This window comes from Alosa alosa, chromosome 2 (genome assembly GCF_017589495.1).
Source record: "Alosa alosa isolate M-15738 ecotype Scorff River chromosome 2, AALO_Geno_1.1, whole genome shotgun sequence".
NCBI lineage: Eukaryota > Metazoa > Chordata > Actinopteri > Clupeiformes > Clupeidae > Alosa > Alosa alosa.
In genome coordinates this window covers 4904286-4928209 of record NC_063190.1, presented here as the reverse complement: position 1 = coordinate 4928209, position 23924 = coordinate 4904286, and the positions used below count along the sequence as shown (strand labels likewise).

Here is a 23924-nt window from a genome sequence, read left to right as displayed (position 1 = left end):
TCATGCATATATGTAAATCATGCCTCTTGAAGCACATGTGTGCACTGATAAGCTATACAGAGCTGTTGGCCCCAACACAGCACAGCCAAATGCAAAGCATCTGCACATGCCCATGGGTTAGGATTTCAGTTAGTTCTAATCACACACCCTTCTTAATAAACCTTCCATGTATGTCATCAGCACTCTAGAGCACAACCCATGACTCCTAAGTGTGTTTTTAAGCCTCCAAATTTCAGCTGGAAAAAAACTAATAAAATAAAAACTCTTTTCAGACAGTCTCTCAATTTACCTGCAAATTCATTTGTTACTTTGGCTAATTGCAATGCATGTTGCTTGTGTATGTACTGCATAGGTGTGGGCATGCCTGTGGAGCCAGTGGTTGAATGGTGTGGTGCACTGCACAGCATGTGGGGATGTGTCAGATCCCCTGAGAAATAAAGAGAAATTATTATTTTTTAGGCCCTCCATCTTCCGTTTCTCCATCTATATGTATCTCTCATCTCTCGCTACTTTTCTTAAGTTTATATCTAGCAGCTTAAGAGAGATGGATGCAGCCTTGTCCTGCGTTGACAGCTCGACTGTTGAAGTGGGAGAGATTCAGGAGATTCAGACAGATGGCTCCAGACACAAAACAGATGAAGACGAACCAAAAGGAACTCTCGTCAACACACAGGCATACACCGCTGAGGCAACACTGAGGAAGTGAATTCATTTGTGCTGTTGTCAGGCTGAATAATGAGGGGGTGTTTACAGTGTGTGTTTTAGTGTGTCAAAGGGGTCATCAGAGTCCCGACACACACACACACACACACACACACACACACACACACACACACACATACAGCTTCAGAGTGCCATAAAGCCCCCCACTCCAGAGACTGACGGTAACAGTTCTCTATTGTCTGCCTTTAACATCACAAAGCTGTCACTGTGACAGATGTCAGGCATTTAGAACGATCTTCACTTTATTGAGACCCACACCCTTGAGTTTCCAAATGTATCCCTTCAGGGCAGACACTCCTGCTGATTACTCAGGCTCTGCTTCTCAAAGGGCCAGGTGACACTTTTAATTTATCTGACTGAGCAGTGCCTCATGTTGTTTACGCTGTGTCATCCCGTACCTTCACATACTGTGTTGCCAACGTTTTGGTCAAACTTTAGTTGGATAATCTGCCCATATGCAGATGCTCAGATTATCAACAAACTATCTGTTGACACGCTGTTAACTACAGTACAATTTAAGTTTAAGGTTGAGGTTAGTGGCTGTTCAACAGCAATTTCACATACTGAACTTGAATCTTAGCAGATGATCTGTTAAGCCTCTGTGTGCGGACAATCCAAGTGAAGTGTTAACACATTTTCTTCCAATCCAAGCCACAAAATACTGAAAAAATAGCACATTAGGAATTAATGCCTATGACTATTGATGTCTAAGTCCTCTGATGGTATGTTAAAGATGAGCTGCAGAAAATGAAGGATTGCCTCAAAGTCTTTTTGCTTGGGCTCATAATTCACAACAATGAAACGAACGCCTCAAGCCCGACCAAAACTCATGGCATGGCAGCATCCTCACAGATTCACCTTAACAACCATCCAGAGGAGCTTTCTGATCATTATCTAATGTTTCTTCACAACTAGCGCCCCGAACAAGAAAGCAGAGGCAAGAGGCTGGGTCCTTGAGACAATTACAAAGTGTGTGAGGGCCCTCAGGCAGAAGGATGCTCTCTGGTCAGGAGCACTACAAAAGGCTGCCAAATTTCGGAGAGCCAGTTCAGTTGATGCAACTTCAAGAATGCCTGATGCTTCCTCAGAAGTTTCCAGCCTCAATCACTTCATGTAGATAATTAGAATTGATCCATGACACAGATTCACAGCTGCAAACAATCTTAACAACAACTCTTAAACAACTTTAAAACAACTCTTAAATCCTATTTTTAAAGACAATGCAGATTAACATAAGTATCATGCAATACACAACATTCAGAAATAAGCGTCAAATTCAGACAACAGCCTTTCTTCTTCAAAGCTAATGTTAAAAGATGACCACCCCAAAAAAAAGAAGAAGAAGAACCAAACAAAACAACTCCCCCAACTCCCCCAACCACACACACACACGCTGCACGCTGCACAGCCTCTAGCTCCAGCCACACCTTATCTCTGCTCTCAGACAACACAGCTTATTAGCGGCGCTAGCTAGATAAGCCCAGTGTTTGTAGCCCAAGGGCATGGCTACCTAGGTGTGCCCTCAAGGCCGTGCCTGCCTGGCCTCTGCACCTGTCTGTCAGAGCCTGTGGTTGAGGCTGAACATTGATATAAATCTCACTATTAACCTCCAGGACACAGCTGGCCCCCCATAGTGGACACGGTCTGAACTTTTGACTGCTAGTACAAAAACAAAAACTGCCTTTGTCTTCCTTTCTCTATGAAGTTTAGTTTTGTATGACGATGATTAATACATAGCATAGCAATATTTACAACCAGTAAATATTACAGCATACACATTATGTCAAATAATCACTAGAAGTCTGCCACGAAAACAGAACTCAATACTGACTTCAATGCCAACTATAATTACTGCCCTATAGCCTGCAAGCACTCCACAGAATGTGAAATTATTCTCTGCCAGTAATACTGTCTAGAGGTCCACATGATTAGCCTAGCTTCAGTGACCTTGCAGTGATTAGCTATTGTTTCTCAAATCACTGAGGGTTGGTACAGACCATGTCTATCAGTGGCCCTTATTCTGCATATGGGACATTACATTTTGGTACGATTACTGAAACATAGTGTGTAATACCCAAAATTATGCATTTACTTTTCAATTCTGCTGGCATCGCCTAGTTGTATTGCAATGCAGACTTTCTGTGTGTGATCACTGACACTGACTTGAGAAAACACTCATTGATCATGCTGAGCACACAAATTCATTCTGACAAATTCACATCCACAGGGAATATGATGGATCTAAATTTAGGATCTTATACAACTGTGCCAATCAGGTGATTAATCTAACAAACACAACTATGGTGTGGGAAAGGAGGTCAAGAGACTGAGACAGACTGCGGTATTGGGATCAGTCCTCCAGGCTACCCGGAGGTCCGAAGGGAACGTGGGTGGTGAAAACGGGGAGCGAGATGGAGAGGGAGAGAGGGACAGGGGTTTGTTTGGAAGCTCAGAAGCCATTCTGAGAGACAAGAGAATAAAAGGCCACAGACAAATGAGAAACGCTCTTCTCGCTTGTTTCAAAGAGGCCATGGTTGATCTGCATTATCGTCTGCATCCACGCTTTCAAATGTTTACATCTGGGATCAAAAACAACAAAAGCACTTTAATTCTATTAGGTTCCCATGTGTACAAATCAAAAAGCTATTTCAAAGGGACAATGTCCTACCACAAACATCTCATCTGCCAAAGCGACAACTACGGGGTGGTGAAAGCACCTTTTCAGCTCTGAATTTCAATTTCATGCCATTTAAATTAAAACCACTCGCCAGTCACCTCACACTACACCGCTCAAATAGCACGGGAATATGGTTAATAAAAACTAATTACACAAAGACGGGGTTGAAGCTGGTAGAGAGTGTTCAACAACAGAACCTTAAGTCACCCCAAGATGAGAGGGAGAGAGGGGAGTATCAAACAGCAATAGACAAAAAAGAAAGACTAGTGGGAGATTTCTCTCAGCGACACAGCGAGGGAGAGGGATGCAGAGGGACCACTAGCACTGCTGTTTCCTCCCCCATCATATCACAGCGGCTTTGCACTTAAAGCGCCGACATGTTTTCAGAAGGGCCTCTAATTAGTGCTCCTTCTCTCAGGCATTCAGGGCAGCAGATTGTGTGTGAGTCGTGGTACTGGAGCTGCAGATTACAGCATGTTAACCAAAGGGGAAGGGACCCTTTCAGGAGGGCCACAAAAGGGAGGGACGGAGTATCACTTGTGATGTGAAGGTGTGCGTGTGTGTGTGTGTGTGTGTGTGTGCGTGTTTGTGTGTGTGTTTGTGTGTGTGTGTGTGTGTGTGTGTGTGTGTGTGTGTTTGTGTGTGTGTGTGTGTGTGTTTGAGTGAGTGAGAGAGACAGAGAGAGAGAGAGAGAGAGAGAGAGAGTGAGGGGGGATGGGAGTGGAGAGGAAGTAGTTTTTGTGGCATGAAAAAGAGCAGAAAGTCTCAAAATGTCACAAAGTTGCCTTAGTTAAAAAAATGAAAAAACTGAGCCCTAAAGAAGAGATGGAGGTCAAAAGAACTTAATTCATTCTATGGCATCTAAAAACTTTTGTTTTGTATTTAAGATCAGTGAAAACCATGGTGACAAGGATCAGTGGTTCTTCCTAAAAGAGGTAGCCTAGGTAACAAGCAGACAGATTCCAGGTGGACTTCCTTTAAGGTGGGGTCCGAGGGAAGAAGTCATGACTCTCCCAACAGCCCCTAAAATAACAGGCTGAGCTTGTACTTCTCTTAAATGTCAAAGGTTCCCCACCACATACCCCAAATCTTCAGCATTGCCTGTCTGCCCCTACTGATTTTCCTCTCAGAAATCACAGAGAGGGAACAACAGCTACATGCAAAACCAGGACACGCACACACAGAAAAAAAAAACCCTAATAGACCCCTGAAACAGCAAACACAGCTTGTAAGATACAGCTGCTCCTCCTGTTAAAATAAGAAGTATTTTCCCAAGCAGCGAGCCCTGAGAGCCCTGAGAGCCCTCTAATACACCATATAATTACCAGTCTCGCCAGAGGCAGTCCTGTTCCCCTCGCTATAATTATTTACTGCCTTGCTCCTGGTGTTAAATATCAAATGTGGCTTTGTGCTGGGGGTCGTGCAATGTCTACGACCTCTTTTCGACTTTGTGTCCCACCAGCAAAGACAATTAAAGACTAATATGAGACTTCCTGGAGAGAGAGGGGTTCACTGTTACGATAGTTGCGGAATATCTCTTTACGGAAATATGATGGATATATTACCTGGGTGGGTTTAGTGTAATGACTTTTGTATCAAAACTAACCAAGCAAAACAACTTTCTGTATATGTATGCAGACATATAGGAGGACATTATTATGTTCAACTGCCTGTCTGCTTTAGGACGCAAATACCAACAAAGTCCACAGCAGACACAATAAAACAGGTATAATAGAGATCTGCTTCCTTGTCTGCAGTCTAAAGTGCCTGTTCAGATACTACACAAGAAACAACGTCAACAAAAAGATTTTATAAGAGGCACTCGGAAGCAAACACTTGTGCACGCTGACTCTGTAAACTCCAACATTTGCACATCTGTGGTACATTGTGCTTTACAGTCACGTTCCCACCACTATAGACTGCAGACAGACACATCTCTGAAAGGAAGACGAAACACTGTAAACAAATGTGTTTGGTCTTCTGTCCCTGTCCCTGTCCCTGGTATCTTGTCTCAATGAGACCACAGCCACTAACTGAGACAGAAGCATCTTCCTTTCCCATTGCGAATTTAGATCATGCTGATAACTCAGACTATAAAACACTATTAAACATAACAGTGAAACAGGAGAGTATCCAAAACATCTTACCATTGTCTTCAACAGAGAAGTGGAACAAGTCGCTTGTTGCATTGTCATTGTCCTTCAGCACATAACAAATATTCTGGTCATTAATGTCACCTGAAATCAGAGACAATGTATTTCTGTCATCAAGTTCAATCAAGTGTAAGTTCAATCAATAAACAGTGTTTCAGTGTGTTTCAATTTCACAAATATTTAGCCATTTAATGTTAAGTGCAGAATATTACTCATTAATACTTACATACATAAAAAACAATTAAAATACAGTATGTCTGCTGAAAATAGAACTCTCTCTTTTTCGCACTGCCTGTCTCTCACACAATAAATGTTAAAATCACGTCTTTGAAGTAAATAGGAGGCCAAGACTGAGCGCCAGGTGATCTGTTGGGGAAACTGTGTCAGCAACCCATCCAAATAACAGGTGACTAATCTATCTAATGACAGGCAGGGACAGAACGATGTTTTAGAGGCCAGCTTCCAGAAGGCGCAGCTTTTCTGCACATCTGCTTCTGCCTGTCTGAGCTCTGAAATTATTTACAAAAAAAAAAAACTGTCTCTGTCACTCTGGTGTTGATAGACCACCAGCTGGAAATATTTTGTCAAACGTTATCAGCGTTATCCCCTCAACCCCTAGCATACCTCCTTCACACTGTCTCTCCCCTTAATTATTCATTCGAGGAGGAACACTCAGCAAAATTTGTTATGTATGCAAAAACGCAAGCCATCTCCAGCCAATGTAACCTCAAGGAAAAAAAACACAAACAAAAAAAAATTCTGCTCTTTTTCTCCAAGTGTGCTCTCACATCGTCAAATATTTAGTGAGAGCTGTGTGTGGGGATGCGCGGAATGACAGCGGGGAATGGCTCGGTAAATAAAGAGGAATGATTGTCCCTCGCGCCTGGCTGCCTCGGCTGATGGTGCTGGCTTGCCAACGGGGGCCTCTCTGCCATGCCTGCCCTTTTCCTGTGGCTCTGACACTTCAGTGGCTGTCGCACTGAGTGGAGCTGACTCGCATTTCACACCCCTCCCCCTCCACCCCCTAGCATGTGTGCAGTGTGGTGTGTGAGCATGTTCCAGTTTGTGTTCTTTCTGTTTGTGTGTGTGTGTGTGTGTGTGTGTGTGTGTGTGTGTGTGTGTGTGTGTGTGTGTGTGTGTGTGTGTGTGTGTGAGTGAGTGTGAGCCTTTGGAGTGTGTGTGTGTGTGTGTGTGTTGTGTGTGTGTGTGTACTGTATGTGTGTGTGTGTTTGTATGTATGTGTTGTGGGGGCGCAGGGGAGTGTATTCAATGTCTTGCAGTGTGTGAGTGTGTGAGTGTGTGTCCTAGCACATATACCCATGTGTACCCATGTCTACACTTTTCCCTTCGGCTCCTGAGATGTGTTAGACATTCTGTTTAAGATAAGCAAAACATTTCTAAATGTACTTCCACCTGTAAAATGGCATTTAGAATTTAATGATCTGTTTTGAATCTAGGGATATAATTCCCCCCTTCCTAATGTGTTGACCTAATACCAAACATCACATTTGCCAACATGGCAAATGTCCCATTAGTCATAACTAATTGCTCCTCTGAGGGAAGTTGGATTGCGGCTTCAAATATCACAATTGGTGTTTACATAAATCATGTCTTACAATTCCCCTCTTTCCATCCCTGTTCTGTTATTTATGAGCTGAATACCCTCATGAAACAAATTAACATCTTACAAAATTCAATTCCAGAGGAACCAATTTTGGAATATCTGTGGGAAGGAATATTCCGCTAGTCAGTGTCAAGTCCTCTAACAAGAGAGTGTGTGATTAATTAATTATTAGTAGAGCAGCTGTGGGGTGTGTTTGTCCCTTTTTGGGGTTGAAGCTAACCACCAGTGACAGTCAGCAGTCCCTATCCTCAGCAGAGGTTAGGAAGCCTAAGATTAAAGACTTTCAGACAGAGTGGAGATTGCAGGCTTTAATAATTGAAATGGCGTCCAACCTTCTCGATGACGAAGCATTAAGCTGGAAAAGCAATTTCTCTAGGAAAAAAGCATTTGTTACACCCTCCCATGACAATAAAGCATCGATTTCACTTGGCAAAAAAAGCATCTTTAAAAAAACACATAAAATTTGAGGTAGTTTTGTATTACCTTGAGTGAAGGTGTCGATGGAGTCGTTCCCCTTGGCCAGGTTGATGAGGTGGCCGTGCTCGGGCTGGCCGGTCACACGAAACACCAGGGAGGGTGCAGGACTGTCTGTGTCCTCGGCCCTCAGGGCCTTGCTGGTGATCGGGAAGCCCAGGTGACCCATGGACAACATCTTCAAAGTTGTGGCACCTTTATTCAACACAATCTGAGGAACGCCGTTGTCCACTGACACAAGTGTGATCTTCATGGTCTGAGGCTTGCGCGTCTCAAACACTGTGTCTGGGAAGACGAAGAAGTCAGTGTGTGTGCCGTCTGTGATGGTGAAGGAGAAGCTGTCCTCATTGGTTTCTGTGCCATCATGCTTGTAGCTGATCATGTTCTCATTCAGGTCCTGTTTGGTGAAGGACGTGACGGGCTTGCTGTTGTTGAAGAGCAGCTTGCCATGAACAGGGAATTGGGTGATGGTGAATTTCAGGAGACGTTCAGATGTGTCCTGATCCTCCACAGTCAGCTCAAACGGTGTGATAAGCTTGCTCTGGCCTTCTGCTGCCAACAAATCATGGACAGTCAGCACAGGCTTCTTGTTGTCCACGTCCACAATTGCCACGCGGAAGGTGCGGAACACAGGATTGTAACCGTCTGTGACTTCAAACTCGAAGCTGTCCATCTTGACCTCGTCGTCAGCGGTGTGGATGTAGTAGACCTTGCTTCCGGCCATCTGAAGCTGAGTGAAGGAAGCGATGGGGATGCCCGGGGTGTCGGTGCACTCCAAGTGCCCCCTGACCGGAGCTCGGGTGATGGTGAAGACCAGGTTTTCATCCGGGCTGTTCAGGTCGCTGGTGCTGAGCAGGTCAGTGGTAAGCGTCACTCGGCCTCCCTCCTTCAAAGACACGCCTTTGCTGACCACGTCGGGGAAGACCATGTCAATGTTGCTGACTGTGATGTAGAAGTATCTGTCGATCAGTGCGTTGGAGCCATCTGTCACATCAAACTTGAGGAGGTCACGGACACCCTCTTGACCATTGTGTTCGTACAAGATTACTCCCTGATCTATTTCTGCCTGCGTGAAGTTCATGCCAACTGTGATGTTCTGCAGACCTCCCTGTGGAGTCGTCCGCTGCAGGAGTCCCTGGCTTGGTCCATATCGCACAATGAATGTAAGCATGCTGTCTTCTGAATCCAGATCGGTGGCCTTCAATACCTTGTTACTGATTTCCTTGGTCTCTCCCACCTCCACCTCCAGGCCATCGTTTATGAGCATTCTGGGTGTCTCATCATCCAGAGCGACGATCACAACCTTGATGGTTTCCTCCACTCTATGTTTCCCGTCGGTGAGGATAACATCAAAGCTGTCCTCGGTGCTCTCTGAGTCATCATGCTCATAAATGATGCTTGATGCTTCCTTGATCTGCTCCAGCGTAAAGTTTGTGACAGGGACGGAGCCAGTGGCCAACTGATTTAGAATGGCACCGTGTTTAGGAGGTTTCGAGATGATGAAGGTTAAGTCTTCAACTGGAATATCAGCATCTGCTCCATTCAGGATTGGAGTGTCGATAACAATGTTCATGCCCTCCATCACTAAAAACTCTCTGGCGAAGATTTCTGGCTTCTCATCATTGGTTGGGATGATCAGAATGGGGAAGAAATGCCTCTCTGAGAAGTTGACGCCATCTGAACATCTGAACGTGAACCTGTCTTCCACTGGCTCAACTGTTTTGTGAATACTCTGCACGTAATAGATGTTTCCATCCATAACGTCTTTCATAGAGAAGGCACTAATAGCTGTGCCTGATCTAGACTTCTCTGAACCCGGGGCAGGGGCTATGTTCTCAATGTAACCTGAAGTAGGCTGGACAACGATTGTACACATGATGTCCTCAACAGGGGTGTCTGGATCTTCAGCTCGTATGTTGTCACTAATGGAGGATTTCCCACCCTCTAAAACACTGAAGTCAGGATCGATATGAATCTCGGGGGCCTGGTTATCAACAGGGAGGATAGTGACAATGACACGCACTCCATTCACTTTGTTACCGCCCACTGTCCATTCATCAGACATATCTGAGAGGGTCAGGTTGAACGCATCCTGTTTTGTGCTGAGGCCAATCTCTCCCGTTGTATGAGCGTATACTACCAGCCCGTTAATGATGTCAGCCTGGGTGAATTTGCTTGCGGGAGCCCCGTTTACCAGGATCTCCCCCTGAACTGGGGCATCCTCAACGATAAAGGTCAACATGAGGTCATCAGTGTCATCATCTTCACCCTGGATAACACTGGATGTGATCTCTGTAGCGCCATTTTCCAAGACTTCCATGGTGGATCCAATTGTCCCAGCTTGCATGTTGATTTTGGGTGCCTCATCATCGATGAGCTTCACTGCAATTTTCACATTAACTGGGACCAGATGGAAACCATCCGTGACCTCCAACTGCAGCGAATCACTATTGATCTCATCGCCATTGTGTACATATAAGAGTGAGCCCTCCGCAATGTCCATCACTTTGAAAGTATCGCCTTTGCTGACATCGCTACCTTTGAGCTGGAGTTTGCCATGCTGAGGAAGAACATTGACAGTGAAAGTCAGGTCTGCATTGTCTGTGTCAAGGTCACTGGCATCAAGCTCAGCAGTTTTAATTATTTGGGTTCCATGTTCAAACACAGTGAAGCCAGTGTTTACAACTTGCGGGGGTTTGTTGTTCACTGGTTGCACATGTATGGTAAAGACTCCCTCCACACTGTTTCCAGCCGTGTCTTCGACTGTGTAACGGAATTGGACCACGTGTGAAATGATACCAAGTTCTATGTCTGGGGGGCTATATGAAATTTTGTGATGGTTGACTTGTGCCTGTGTGAAGTCCTGCACCTCTGTGTCTGGGCTGTCAGTTAAAACGATAGACCCAAATACGATTGGGTTGTTCTCATCTGTGTCTGTCGGTGGCTGGATGACTGTGTATTTCAGGTCGCGGTCTTCAGAGTCAAGGTCTGTGTAACGAAGGACATTCTTGCTGAAGTGAGTGAGCTGGTACTCGTGCACGGTCATCTGAAGACTGGTTCCTGGGAACAGCACGGGTGGGATGTCATCGATGGGCAGGATTCTGATGACAAAAGCATTTTCTCCAGACTGATTGGGCGGGTCATTGTCATCCTCAACTGTGAACACAAACTGGTCAGTGACTGTCTCGGTGCTGTGGGGACCTGTGTGACGATAGAAAAGCTTTCCGTCTGTGATATCTTTCTGCTGCCACTCAGACACGACCTTTTCATAGACCTCATCCTGTGAGTTAAACTTCCATGAAGAGGGGTCTTCTGGGGCCTCAGACTGCCTCAGCAGCACCTCCCCGATAGTAGAGAATAGAGGCTGAATAGTAAACTTAATGGTTGAGTCTTCAGAGTCAACATCTGCTGCACTTAGCATTAGAGGGGAGATTGGCATCATTTGGTGCTTAAACAACACTAGTCCTGTATTGGCATTGACTATGGGAGCCTCATCATCCATAGGGACAATAGTGATTGGGAACAGAAACTCAACTTCATTTTTGCCGTCGGTCATTCTGAAAATGATGTTATCGCTGTAGGTGTCACTCCCATCATGTTGATAGACTACCACACCTGCATCTAGCTCTTCAGGGGTGAAATGTTTTCTACGGGAACCAAGGACAGTGAGCTCACCATGTCGGAGACCATCAATGACACTTAATTTAACACTGTCCAAATTGTCCTCGTCACTGATTTCTAAGTTGTGCGACGTGACTAGTGATCTGGATTGACCCTCATACAATAGCTGGCCAGTGTTTTTGGTCACGACTGGGGCAAGGCTGTTCATGGGCTTCACCACAATCATGAAAGCAAAGGGGTCAGAAATGCCACCATCAGTGTCCAACACCTCAAACTCAATCTGGAAAATCCTCTCTGTGTCTGAGTCAAGAGAAGGTGGCTTGTAAGCTATTTTTAAATCAAAAAGGTCCCTCTGATAGAAAGCAGTAATTGGCAAATTCCTGTCATCTGTGCTCACAATATAACCTTCCTCAATAGAAAGAGGGGAGGTAATGTTGAAAATAAGTTCTTCAGGACTTGATTCGATATCGTCTGCTGAGAGCATGTCTGGAGTTAAAGCCGTCATAACAAACTGATCAACTTCCATCATCATCATTGACACAAAGCTGGGCTTCGGCGGTATGTTTTCTTTTCCCGGTTGTATGCGAACCATAACATGGAAAAATTCCTGTTTTAACAGATTTCCCTCGTTATTATAGAGTTCAACTACCATGGGGATATAGTCTCTGTTGGGCGACGTGTTACTAAACGTGTGCTGATAATGAATGTCTGATTTGAGGAATTCATCGCAATCCATCATTTTTCCCAGTTTATCTCCATCGTCCACAAGTTTGCCATATCTGGGTAATGCGCTGTTGCTGGCTAAAGAGGTGACCTCGCATTGCTCGGATTCTCTGTCATAGGTAAAGCCCAAAATTTTGCTGTCAATGGGACTACTGATAGCATTAAAACTGTCGACGTTGAGTGGCATGTTTTTGGTGATTACTTCCAACTGTGTGAAAACTACCTCCACCTCCATCATGAACGGTATGATGATCGTGTCGCTCTGCGTGTCATACCTGAGTTGCAGTCTCACCCTGTCTCTCACGGGACTCCTCGAGCCGTAATGAAAGTACCTGACATCATTGGGACCAAATTCACAAGGAAACTTCTTTGGAGAGAGATGTCCGGGTCTTTGGGAGAGGGGATCATTGTCCAGGACTGTTATGCTGCACTTGTCCCCCGGCTGAACGTCAACCACCAGATCATTGATGGGATCAACGTAGACGGATCTCCCAAAAGGCACGCGAATTCCGTTGTTGGCCACAAGAATAGCATCCTCCGACAGTTCAGATCTTAAAGCATACGATAATCCGAAGCTGTCTTGTCCCTCAACAGACAAGCTACAAGTGAGAGAAACTATAACGACGAAAAGTCTATAAAATGCCATTATAAATGTGTCTATCTCCAGCCCGCAACGTGGGAGAAGGCTTTTAAAACTCCACCGATTTTAAAATCCGAGAGACAGGGAGAAGCAAAGGATGAAGTTGGTGAGTCCCATACGTGCGTCAGGATGCTGAAACCGCATTCACTCGATGTGCCTGCGCGCACTGAGTTTTAACTTCGAGCACTTGAGAACCTGTAGTAAAAAGAACACGCCCACCGCACACCACTGGACAAAATTACAATGGAATGCACTCTTCTAATTTTGAATCCAGGTGGGCGATGACATTTATTACTGATGGGAGAGGGACAGAAGCATTTTTCTTGTAAAAATATAATTTTACTTTACACATGTCCGCCAAATTGTGAAGATTATAGCTTTCAGTGTATGCTTCACTCCCATTTGTTCCCCAAAAGTGTATTCCAAAACTATTTGATAGAAAAATCGTAGAAAATTAATTGATCTTCTAGGTTACAGAAACACTTGGAGAAAGAAAGCTGGTTTAGGTTTCGATATATGACACTCCTGGGTACGAGGAGCTACGAAAAGGTCGTTTGGCTCCCTCTTGTGCCACATTAAGAAAGATGTAGCATGTGAATAAAATCTAAATTATTGGAAAAATTCCCATTTAATTGGCTGTGCACACTTGTCAGAATTGGATGGAGTTGAGTTTATATGAACAGAACCCAAGTAGCACAAGTAGAATATAGTAGCCTAGAGTATTGTTTGTTGGGTGTTTGCAACTGTCTCTTTTTAAATAATAAGACATGAAACACTTTTGTTCAACATACAAGTATAAGATGGAGACCTAAAGTATAAGAAGATAAGGTTATGGTGGGGGTTTTGTTTGATCTTCCTACTCTGTTATTTCAGGAGCCCAGCTGTCTGCTCTTTCACCAGTCCAGGGTCTGTGGTTGACAGTCACAGGACCAGTCACATTTCCATCATCCCCGATCCCCACTGCAACATGCATGCACACATGCATGCGTTCTCTTGTGAAAGACAAGAGAATGTAAAAGAGGGGAAAGAGAGGAGAGGGGGGGACAACAAAGAGGTGCACCGAATTCTCTCCCTCAATACAGAGCGAATGGAATGGACTGTTCCTTTTCACCTGGCCAGCTGGACATACCTCCATTTCCCTCGCTACCTCAGATCTTCTGCTCAGGCCATGAAAGCTGCAGGTGCTACCTGATGTCTACATTCTGACACGATTTAAAAAAGATTACTAGGAAAACTAGACAGAACTACTGTAACTGTAAGCTTGTAAAGCATTTTTAAAGCACATTCATGATCGATGAAAATTACATATCATGAAAAATAGAATACTTTTTGGGTTACTAAACACATCATTGGTCTAATCATAAATAATTGTTTGTACATGTCTGCAAACAATGCACTGAATCATAATGCAGGATAGTGTAGTACCATAGCAAATACATAGTCTAAAACTTTTATCAGTATCAGTTGGATAGTAATGCATACATTATTTACTTGTGGGTCAACAACCCAAACATTATTATTTACTTAGCTGAATGTAACACTAAACAATGAAGTGAAAGGATCTCCATGCATAAACGAGGACGACAAAGAACACGCTTCTTCTCATCATAAAATAGCCGTATATTTATTCAGTACTGTCATTTAATCTCTTCTCATTTAAACTCGATCACCTTCTGGTAAATCCATTGTTCGAAATGGCACTGACTGACCAATCTAGTCCTACAGATAGTGTAACTGGGAGGGGTTGCAGGGACAGATGCGCCACTCAAAATAAGTACCATCTTCCAGGTACTAAGGGTGTGTGATGTGGTGCTTCAGAGACCAAATTCAAAGACTTGCCATGTTTAAACATTTAAAAACAGAAACAATACAAAGACTCACTCAGATTTATCAGAGGACTGGCTTTATCAGAGATGCACTAGTGATCAGGGGAAGAGGACGCACAAAGACGCAAAAATGCCCCCATGGTGCAGTTCTGGTGATCTTGAATGTGGTGTGATAAATGGTATGAAGAATGTAATAAAGAATGTCTTACTGAGAGTCTGTTAGATGGAATTAAACTGGTAAGATCTTCATGTTACCATAAGTCTATGGATAATACCACAAACTGTAGCTATAAATGTAAAAACCTCACCCTGGCCCACAGGACACTTCCGGGACCTGCACCTTGCTCTCTTAATGCCATGACCAGGGGCGAAGTGGGGCACTAAAATCCACCGGGAAAATTCTGACGGCACCTGTATCATCATCAGCTTCCCATGTCCTTGGCAGCCCAGTTTCAGCAAAAGTACTAGAATTAACACGCATCTCATTCTCTGTAATTATCAAGACAAAAGCATGGCCAGGCACTTTTTTTGTCAGGCAGAGCAGAGAAACTCCCTCTTTTAAGAGCAGTGTGCAACTGTTGCTGTGCTTCGCCAGCTGAATCACTCTGTATGTGACAGATACCAATTCCCACAGTGTTTTATTACCATAATTTCAGAGGGCCACTATTAGTAGATGGGGGTTTGGGAACGAAAGGCAAAATGCCACGCCACTGAAGCCACAGGTAACACTGACTGCTGACAAAAAGAAAGGATGGAGGGGCATGCTTACTTTATAATGAGCATCCCATCTGTGCGTAATGTCACATCTAAAAGCAGTAAGGAATGTACAAATACATAAAACTATTCAATTCAATTCAATTTATTGTGCTTATGGAGCGCCAAAACATTACACATGTATCATGGCGCTTTACAGAATGTAGGCAATCAGAGAAAAAAGGAAAGAAAGGAAGAAAAGAAAAGAAAGAGAGAGGCCCATGGGTAACAGGGGCGAGGAAAAACTCCTAGAATTGGAGATGCATATAGGAAGAAACCTCGAGCAGATCCACGACTCAAGGGCCTGACCCATCTGCCTAGGGTCAATACAGGACAGTAAGGTCTGTATACATGACAAATGCATATGATACTCAGGTGTAGAGAATAGGACATGGTGTTAAAAGCACTTGAGCTGAAAGTTACAAGAGGTGGGGTGATTACGTATCCGGTTTGATAATTCATTAATCCTGATTTAGTGACAGAAAGTTCAAATAGTCCAGCGTTGGAATTGTCCAGGGGAAGGGAGTTGTCAAGGGGCATGTGGTGGGTCGGCAGACGGGCCAGGAATCCGGGCAGAGTTGTCATAGGCAGGTGATGGGTCGCTAGGCTGTACGGGCCAGGAATCCAGATAGGGGGACAGTAATAGGGCAGTCGTGGATGGGACTTCAGGTGAGATGGGTGAGAGGAGGGCCAACACATGGATGGTTGATGACTGGTGATGATATACCTCACAAGTGAGGTACAGTAAGGGGGAAGAAAGACAGATGTAGAGTGGGTTAGTATTACTGAAAATCAAAATGGTTAATGTCAATAAGTAATTAGTGGTACTATATATTGTTACAGTATACCATAGTGAGAATAGGCAAGAGAAGAGAGAGAAGGGGAGGGGGGGGGGGTGTATGCAGTGACACATGAAAAGTCCATGACAGCACTATGCTATAGCAGCATAACTAAGGCATGGTGAGGGGTAAATGACACCAGCGCCAGGTATGGTCAGTGACCACCATCATGCGCGCCACTGGGGTGCCAGTCACACAAGGACTCAGCAGGGTGGTCCATTCCAAAAATCTCTGGGTGGGTGAAGTTCCACACCGCACCATACCCTAACTATGGGAGGCAGTAAAAGGTATGTTTTAGTCTAGGTCTAGACTTAAAATAGGGAGGGGTGTCTGCTAGTCGAATTGAGGAAGGGAGATTATTCCAGAGGAGGGGTCTTGATAGCTGAAAGCTCTGCCTCCTACTGTAGTTTTGAGATTCTTGGAATTACAAGAAGGCCAGTATTCTGTGATCAGAAGGGTCTGGGTGGGTTATATGGGACTAGGAGATCTTTAATATATTCTGGTGCCTGGCCATTAATGGCTTTGTATGTTAGAAGTAATATTTTGAAGTCAATGCGACTTTTAACAGGCAGCCAGTGTAGAGATGCCAGGATAGGGGAAATATGTTCATATTTTTTAGTTCTAGTGAGTGTGCGAGCAGCTGCATTTTGTATAAGCTGTAGGCTCTTTAGACAGGTGTTATTGCAGCCAGCGTATAGAGCATTGCAAAAATCAATCCTTGAGGTTACAAAAGCATGGATTAATTTCTCAGCATCTGGTAAGGATAAAGACTTCCTTATCTTTGAAATGTTTCTTAAATGATAGAATGAAGTTTTGGTAATCTGTTTTATGTGATTACTTAGTGATAGGTCTTGGTCAATTGTAACTCCTAGATTTTTAACACTTGTGGATGAGGATAGTCGAAGATCAGTAAATGTAGCCTGTGATGAGGATAGGATATCCCTCATCTTTTTAGGACCTAAAACCATGACTTCTGTTTTATCGGAGTTCAAAAGCAGGAAATTATTTGTCATCCATGTCTTTATGTCTCTTATACATGTGTCAAGTTTGGCTAACGGAGTTAATTCGTCAGGTTTTATGGAAAGTAAGTATAAGTATATATACTTTTTTGATCCCGTGAGGGAAATTTGGTCTCTGCATTTAACCCAATCGGTGAATTAGTGAAACACAAACAGCACACAGTGAACACACAGTGAGGTGAAGCACACACTAATCCCGGCGCAGTGAGCTGCCTGCTTCAACGGCGGCGCTCGGGGAGCAGTGAGGGGTTAGGTGCCTTGCTCAAGGGCACTTCAGCCGCAGCCCACTGGTCGGGGCTCGAACCGGCAACAAGTCCAGAGTGCTAACCAGTGAGCCACGGCTGCCCCAGGAAAGGTATAGTTGTGTATCGTCTGCATAAGAATGAAATTTAATGCCATGTTTCCTAATTTCTGAGCCTAGGTGGAAGCATATAGAGAGAAAATAACAGGGGCCCTAGTACTGAGGCACCCCATATTTTACCATAGTCTGGGTAGACGGTTTATTGTGAACCTGTACAAACTGTCTGGAATTGTTCTAAAACTAGCATCTTGTGTGTCATTCCTAGGCAAAGAACTTACAGTACTATCAGAAACAAAATCACCAACAAAGAAACAAAACATATGCGCGCAAAAAACATCAACAACAGAACAGCCTTTGGGAGCATTTCACCGGGGTTATCCAGTAGACACCTTCCTTTATCTTTTGTGTTTCATTGAATTAGGTCCACAGAAGGGTCAACAGTCAACATCTGGCCTCTCAGACCCTCCACAATCATGATGGGTTCTCTGCCAACAATTACCAACAAATTCTTTGGTCATTCCTCCACACCTCTGGAATAGGACTCAGTAAAACAAATTCCAGGAAACATTTTGAGTATAACATCATTTGATGTGGAAATCTGAATGTTTTAACTTTTCCACCTCTGTCTCCATCAACATAAAATATGACTGTAAACATAAACAAAGCAACAACCAGGGAAAGCAGAGGTCAAAAGGACGAGCCAGGCAACAGACACCGAACATACATGTTTGACGAGGGGAATTGGTTGGATGTCCACATTCTTGACCCTGAACTGTTTAGTCCTTCTTAAATGCAAATAACTCATGTAAGGCATAACTTGCCAGGTGCTACGATGTGGATAATCTCTCATGTGTGACATTCAGTCATCTGTTCAGTACAGGTAGCCTGCCATTCTTAATATTTTAAAATGTTTTATAAAACCTATATGCTACACTTGAACAAAGCTACTCTCATTTATTGTGATTTGGGTGTACAAGATGAAGAAAAGTTTGTTCAGAAATAAAACAGCATCCACATATGCAGGAATGAGGAAGTGGATTATTTCACTGCTGTCACAATTACCCTACGACTCTCCTGTTTAGCAGACTGAGTGTCTGTATAAAGGACTTGACATACCAACATATAAAACTGAATAAGTGTTCAACAGGTTAAAGTGACTCTGCTTGTGTGAGTGATTCCTGTGATTAATATAATGTTATGGCCATTAGTCAGGGCATGTAACTAACATTCACACTGAAGTGAAGTATGACAAATGAATTTTTAAATTATAAACAAAATATAAAACAGACCATAACCAAAATCCTTAATTTAGAATTTCTGACCGGAATGCAGATGCTTACTTTCCCACATGCTCCACATCAGTGTGAGAACATGCCATTGACCATGGGGCAACAAATGAGTTAATGACAGCAGGCCTGAGAGGCTCGACTGCAAACACACTATAATCAGCACAGGATCCAAGCAGCTGGTCAAGGCCCCGTCCAGATGAGTCAAACCATAGTTTACATGACCTCTGGACCTAACAAGACCTTGTCATTAACAGAGATTTTTAAGAGATTGTTACAACCACTTCATTTGATTTTGAAGGAGTTGTGTACATGTGGATGCCAATGTGGATGCCTATCTACAAGTAAATTAGTTGATATTTAACAATGCCTATATGAGAAACACTGCAACAGACAGGTTTTGTGTCAGTGGTGATGTCAAACTAAAACTAAAAAAACTGTCACTGAAACCAGGATGTGATTGCAAATGTCTTTTTAATGAAGCCAAATCTGAATTTAACTCTCTGGACAATATATTCCCTTCGGCCAACACCTTTCCACCGTTTTCAAATGCCCCCATGGACCCAATTAGTGGCTTGTTGGCATGTAGCTTGTTGCTGTACATTTCCGAAGTGCCAGTGGAATCTCTGGGCTCAAATTATCAATGCTCAGAGGAGGAAACTCAAATCCACTTTCTGTTTGTGAAGACAAAACTTTTATCCATGTGCCTAAAGCCTAGGACTGGTGACATTTTAATAATTGTGGCTTTTACAATTCTACAGCAGGGCAAATCTCTGGGAAATACATTTTTAAACAATTTTTTTGACATAAAAGCTAATACTTTTTTATAAATGCATAATATAAAGTTTGTCTCATCATTTCAAACACCATTGTTCTTTCTGTGTTTGCCCATTTAGCAATTGGTGACAATCTAAACAAACACACATTTTTGATAGTGATTACTTTAATCACACGCTGTGTAATTATAATGGAGGAGTGACAGGGGAAATACACAAAGCTAATGAGCTCCTCGTCTACGCTCATCTGGAGACTGTTTATCACCTGCAGCTTGTTATTCACCAACTGAAAAAGAATGGTTGGGTGTAATTACTCCATTCTTGATTAAATGCATTGGCTATCTCCAGTGGCTAAAACCCAATGTTGTGTTACAACAAACCCTGACAAGTTGTCTGTGAGATTCCTTACGGCACACCTAGGCAGCAGTTGCATGGACATGGAAAGCATCAGACTCTGTGGACATTTTCTTTGGGTTCACTCCATGGTCAGTGTCTTCCTAATTTCAGACCAGACTCTTGACTTTCAAAATGACCATCCAACAACTCTTCCTGAGTGGAAAACACCTTAAAATGATGGATTTTGTTTTCTGGGCCTATGTGTACAGAATCTGATGTGGTAGGCTTGTCCTCCTGAAGATGAAACGGTCAAAAGGTGCCAAGCATTAACCATGGACCCATAACAACGTATTCAATTCAAAGCCACTGTACGGAGTTTTGATTTCAAAAGGCATGCAAAAAATGTTCCAACCTCTACTAACAGCTCAGGTAGCACTGATAAAGTCTAGATAAGATAGGCTACTAACTGGTGTGCTTTAGTCATTTAGCTGGCAGTGCCGTGCTGTGAAGGTTTTCATTATGTTCCCCAGGTGTCTCGCCCCTGGACTACAGAACTCAGAGGCTTATCTTGCTTGTCTCTATTACCTTAACTGTCAGGTAAAATCTGCTCTAACTGTACTACTCATTCACTCCCAAAACTGCACATAATGCACATTCTTCTTGTCTCGCTCCTCCAATTCTCTCGTCTTCCATGATTTTAGTCAATATTTGAATATCTACTCTTTACGTCAGACCAAACCAGAAGGTATCTCCCGTTAGAGTAGGCTAATGTGTCAGCATTTTACCCTTTTATCAGCGACGGTCTCCAAGCTACTATTAGCATAAGCTTCTGCGTTGGGAATGCAGGGTCAGGATCTTAGTATCCCACTGACTGTACTGTGACAGCGGCTGTAATTGACTGTAACAGCTTTGTTCAAACTTTCACCCTAATGGTAGCCTATGTGGTTCTCTACCTTTTTTCAGTGATGTAGGCTACCCCGTGAAATATTTTTTTCAGCCAAGTAGGCCTAGGCCTATACCCCCTAACCAGCGCAAAGCATTTTTAGTTGAGAAAAAATACTTAAAACAGAGCACAGACTTTTGCCCGCTCTGGTTTGGCCTTCTTTGCCACTTGTCCCTCCGTGTTTTCACAAGAATTAGCCTACCATAGGCCTACGCTTCACCCACGAATTCATCGTTTGAGTTTTGACAGTGATTGACAGGTGATGGCGGGTGGCATGTGACAGGTTGGGTCAAACCATCCTGTTATAGGGGGGACTCTAGGTTTTTAGTAGCCTGGCCTCTGCCCGCCTACCTACGTACTACGTACCGCTCGATGTCTTTTCCCTACAGTACTCCGTCTGGAATAGGTTGATTCACCTTCGTTTACAGAGGCTGGGCAGCCAAACCAACCAGCGAACAGAGGGGTCCCTGAGGATTACTTTACTCAGGCATGGTGTGGCAAAACCTCTCACCCAATCAGCAAAACATTGTAGTTCTCTTGCAAAAGCTAACACACCTTGCTTAACTCTTCACACCTTCGTAAAAATGGTGTTTTCGTATCTAACAGTAAACACAAGCCATCACAATAGTAAGCACACAATGTGCCAACAACACACTGATGGTATGAATAAAAAACACATCTGGCTTTTGCTTTCTCTCAACTTCAAGTATTAGTGTTTATTTACACACATCAAAACAAACACAAGTGTGTTTTTCCAAGTCAAAACACAAAATAGCATTTCACTGAGACAAAACAAATCAGTCTACATCGGGTCGTCTCTCTCAAAATTCTGTCTACATCACATGCAATGTCCTAGTCCAAGGCACCGGGAGAAAAATATATTCTGGAATGACGTATCCAGGCCTGACATGACAATATCCCCACATGTAGACTGTTTTTTTGTCTGTTTTTTTCTCTTCTCACTCTTCCTGCTCACTCCATCGTACCCATTGTACATTACCTGTGGCTTATTTATAGTGCTTAGGCTGATTGCAAAGTGAACTAATTATCTAAAACAGTTTTCACATGAGAAAGTGTGCCAGAGAGTTAGCAAAATAGTGTAAATAATAGCCATTGTGCCTACAGTTGTGCAAAGTGTGTGTTACAAAATTGCAAACTGAGTGCAAAGCAGTGTTTGTGCTTTTAGTTTTGTGAACTCAGTGAGTGGTTTTGCCATTTGTGTGTAGAGTTTTGCAAAAAAAGCCATAGTTACAAAAAATGTGTTTAAGCATTCAGAAAAAACTGTAAAAAAAAGGCAGCATCGAACTCATATGCATATTAATTCAACACTTGTGATGTGTTTGCATCCTGTGCATTAGACATCATAAGATATTAACCCATATTAATAAGCATTGGTTAATGCATCATTAATCTACCTTAGCATATAACAACCTATTTCAATTTCATAGACCCCCTGGAAAGTGGTCTAATTTGCTATTTCATAAGCTGATAAAACATATAAAAGATAAAGATAAAACTTGCTAGGCAGTAATTCTCCACTGCATTCAGATGTGGTCAATTCATGTCTAACGTTTGGCACATCACAATGCTGCATCACAAGTTGTTACTGTAAGAAATGAGGAAATACATCACGCAGTACTCCAACTTCATTATTGTACTGGTCCAATCTGCAAATCCATTAGGATGATCCATAGGCCTCAGGATGCAGTTAAGGATGTGTGCTGTTTCATTCAAAATCAGGAGGTGCAATGGTGTTATCAGAATGTACTGTTTGCATATCCAGTAGTTGGCAAGTCATTGAATAAACTGTAACTGATTTAGGGTGTGTTCTGGAGATTGTGGATGATTGCTTTTCTATTTCAAGCAGGTAGTGGGCTATATAAAAAAAAGCAGAATGTCATACATCAATATGTATATGTCCAGAGGGTGGCAGCATTGTAACATTTCTATCAGAGCAATTGGCAGTAAAGATAAAAATCTGTTCGGGTATACTGAGAGAAAATTTGCATAACCATACAAGGAATCAGAGAATGACAGAAAAACACAAAACAAAAAGAATCACATAAAATAAGCTGGTTGGATTTATTCTGTCAGACTCTAATGTTATGCTGGAGCATGAGAATAACTGGAGAACTGGGCAAATGTCTCTAAAATCTTTAAGATTTTGATCATTTTTGTTTCTGTATAAAGGAAACTTTCAAAAAAGATCATAGCTTCAGTTTAAAGACTTGGTGTCTTTGCATAAGCTAACAAGCACTGTTAACATTGCCTACACATTTAAAACTATGAACAGTGTGCCTTCCACGGCACACCTAACCCACCTCCTTGTACACCATTTGAAAGCTTTGACTTTTGGGAATCCATATATGACAACCTTTTTCATGTACAATCTGTATAGTGCTTTACATTATCAGATTAATCTCACTATGTCTTAATTAAATTTGATCAAAAATGCCCCCCTCCCCCTATTCTGCTTTTGGTGCTTCCCTACTTTCTAGCTGTAGTGCAGCTGCAATGCAATGCAATGCAATAACAGGAAAATAGAAATTGAATATTCATGTTGTTTTATCCCAATATTAGTTGTGCAGATGTATAGTCCATCTTATACACATTTTGTAATTATTCCATATTTTGTGTAGTCATTCTATATCACAACCCCTGATATACAATCCAAATAGTCTAGAAGAAGCCTCAAAGTGTTGCCTTTCATTTGAGACCAGGATCATGCTTCTACACAAAGAGGTTGCCACACTGTAAGGCTTTTATTGCCAGTATACATTTTGGGAACCCAAAAGTCCTTTGGGGAGTTTCGATAGGGCACTTTACAAAACGCATGAGCATACCTTGGCAAATAATGGTCTAAAGTACTAATTTTTCATTTTATATTGATCTACTTTTGCGCACAGGTTTGCAAGACCTGGTGATAGGGCTCAGTTGTGTTTCTAAGGCATCTCAAGTTACCTAGAGGGCTGAAATGTGGTCAGTTCAGAGATGCTTGTTATCTGGCAGAAAAAAATAAATTCTAGCCTCTGTAACTCTGTGCCAATACTTCCCACAGCTATTCTGATTGTTCCCGACGAAAGTTCATGTGGGATGTGTTACACCAGTGGTGGTAGCAGTCACAGGGGAGAACCTTGGTCCAAGTGAAAAACTAGCAAACACACTAAAAGTCTTAGTCCTATACCTTTTATGAGGCAAATTAGTTTTTCT

General features: G+C 42.9%; 1 protein-coding gene across 1 annotated transcript in view; it reads right to left on the bottom strand.

Annotated features, from left to right (window-relative positions):
• The window catches only part of frem2a (FRAS1 related extracellular matrix 2a), a 45153-nt gene extending 32395 nt beyond the window's left edge, over window positions 1-12758 (bottom strand). The window contains exons 1-2 of the mRNA XM_048237733.1: window positions 7661-12758; window positions 5548-5637 (exon numbers count right to left, since the gene is read on the bottom strand). Of these exons, the coding sequence (XP_048093690.1) occupies window positions 5548-5637; window positions 7661-12641 (5071 nt within the window). The 5' untranslated portion in view covers window positions 12642-12758. The remainder of the gene's footprint in view (window positions 1-5547; window positions 5638-7660) is intronic.
• Between the last annotated feature and the right edge of the window lie 11166 nt (window positions 12759-23924).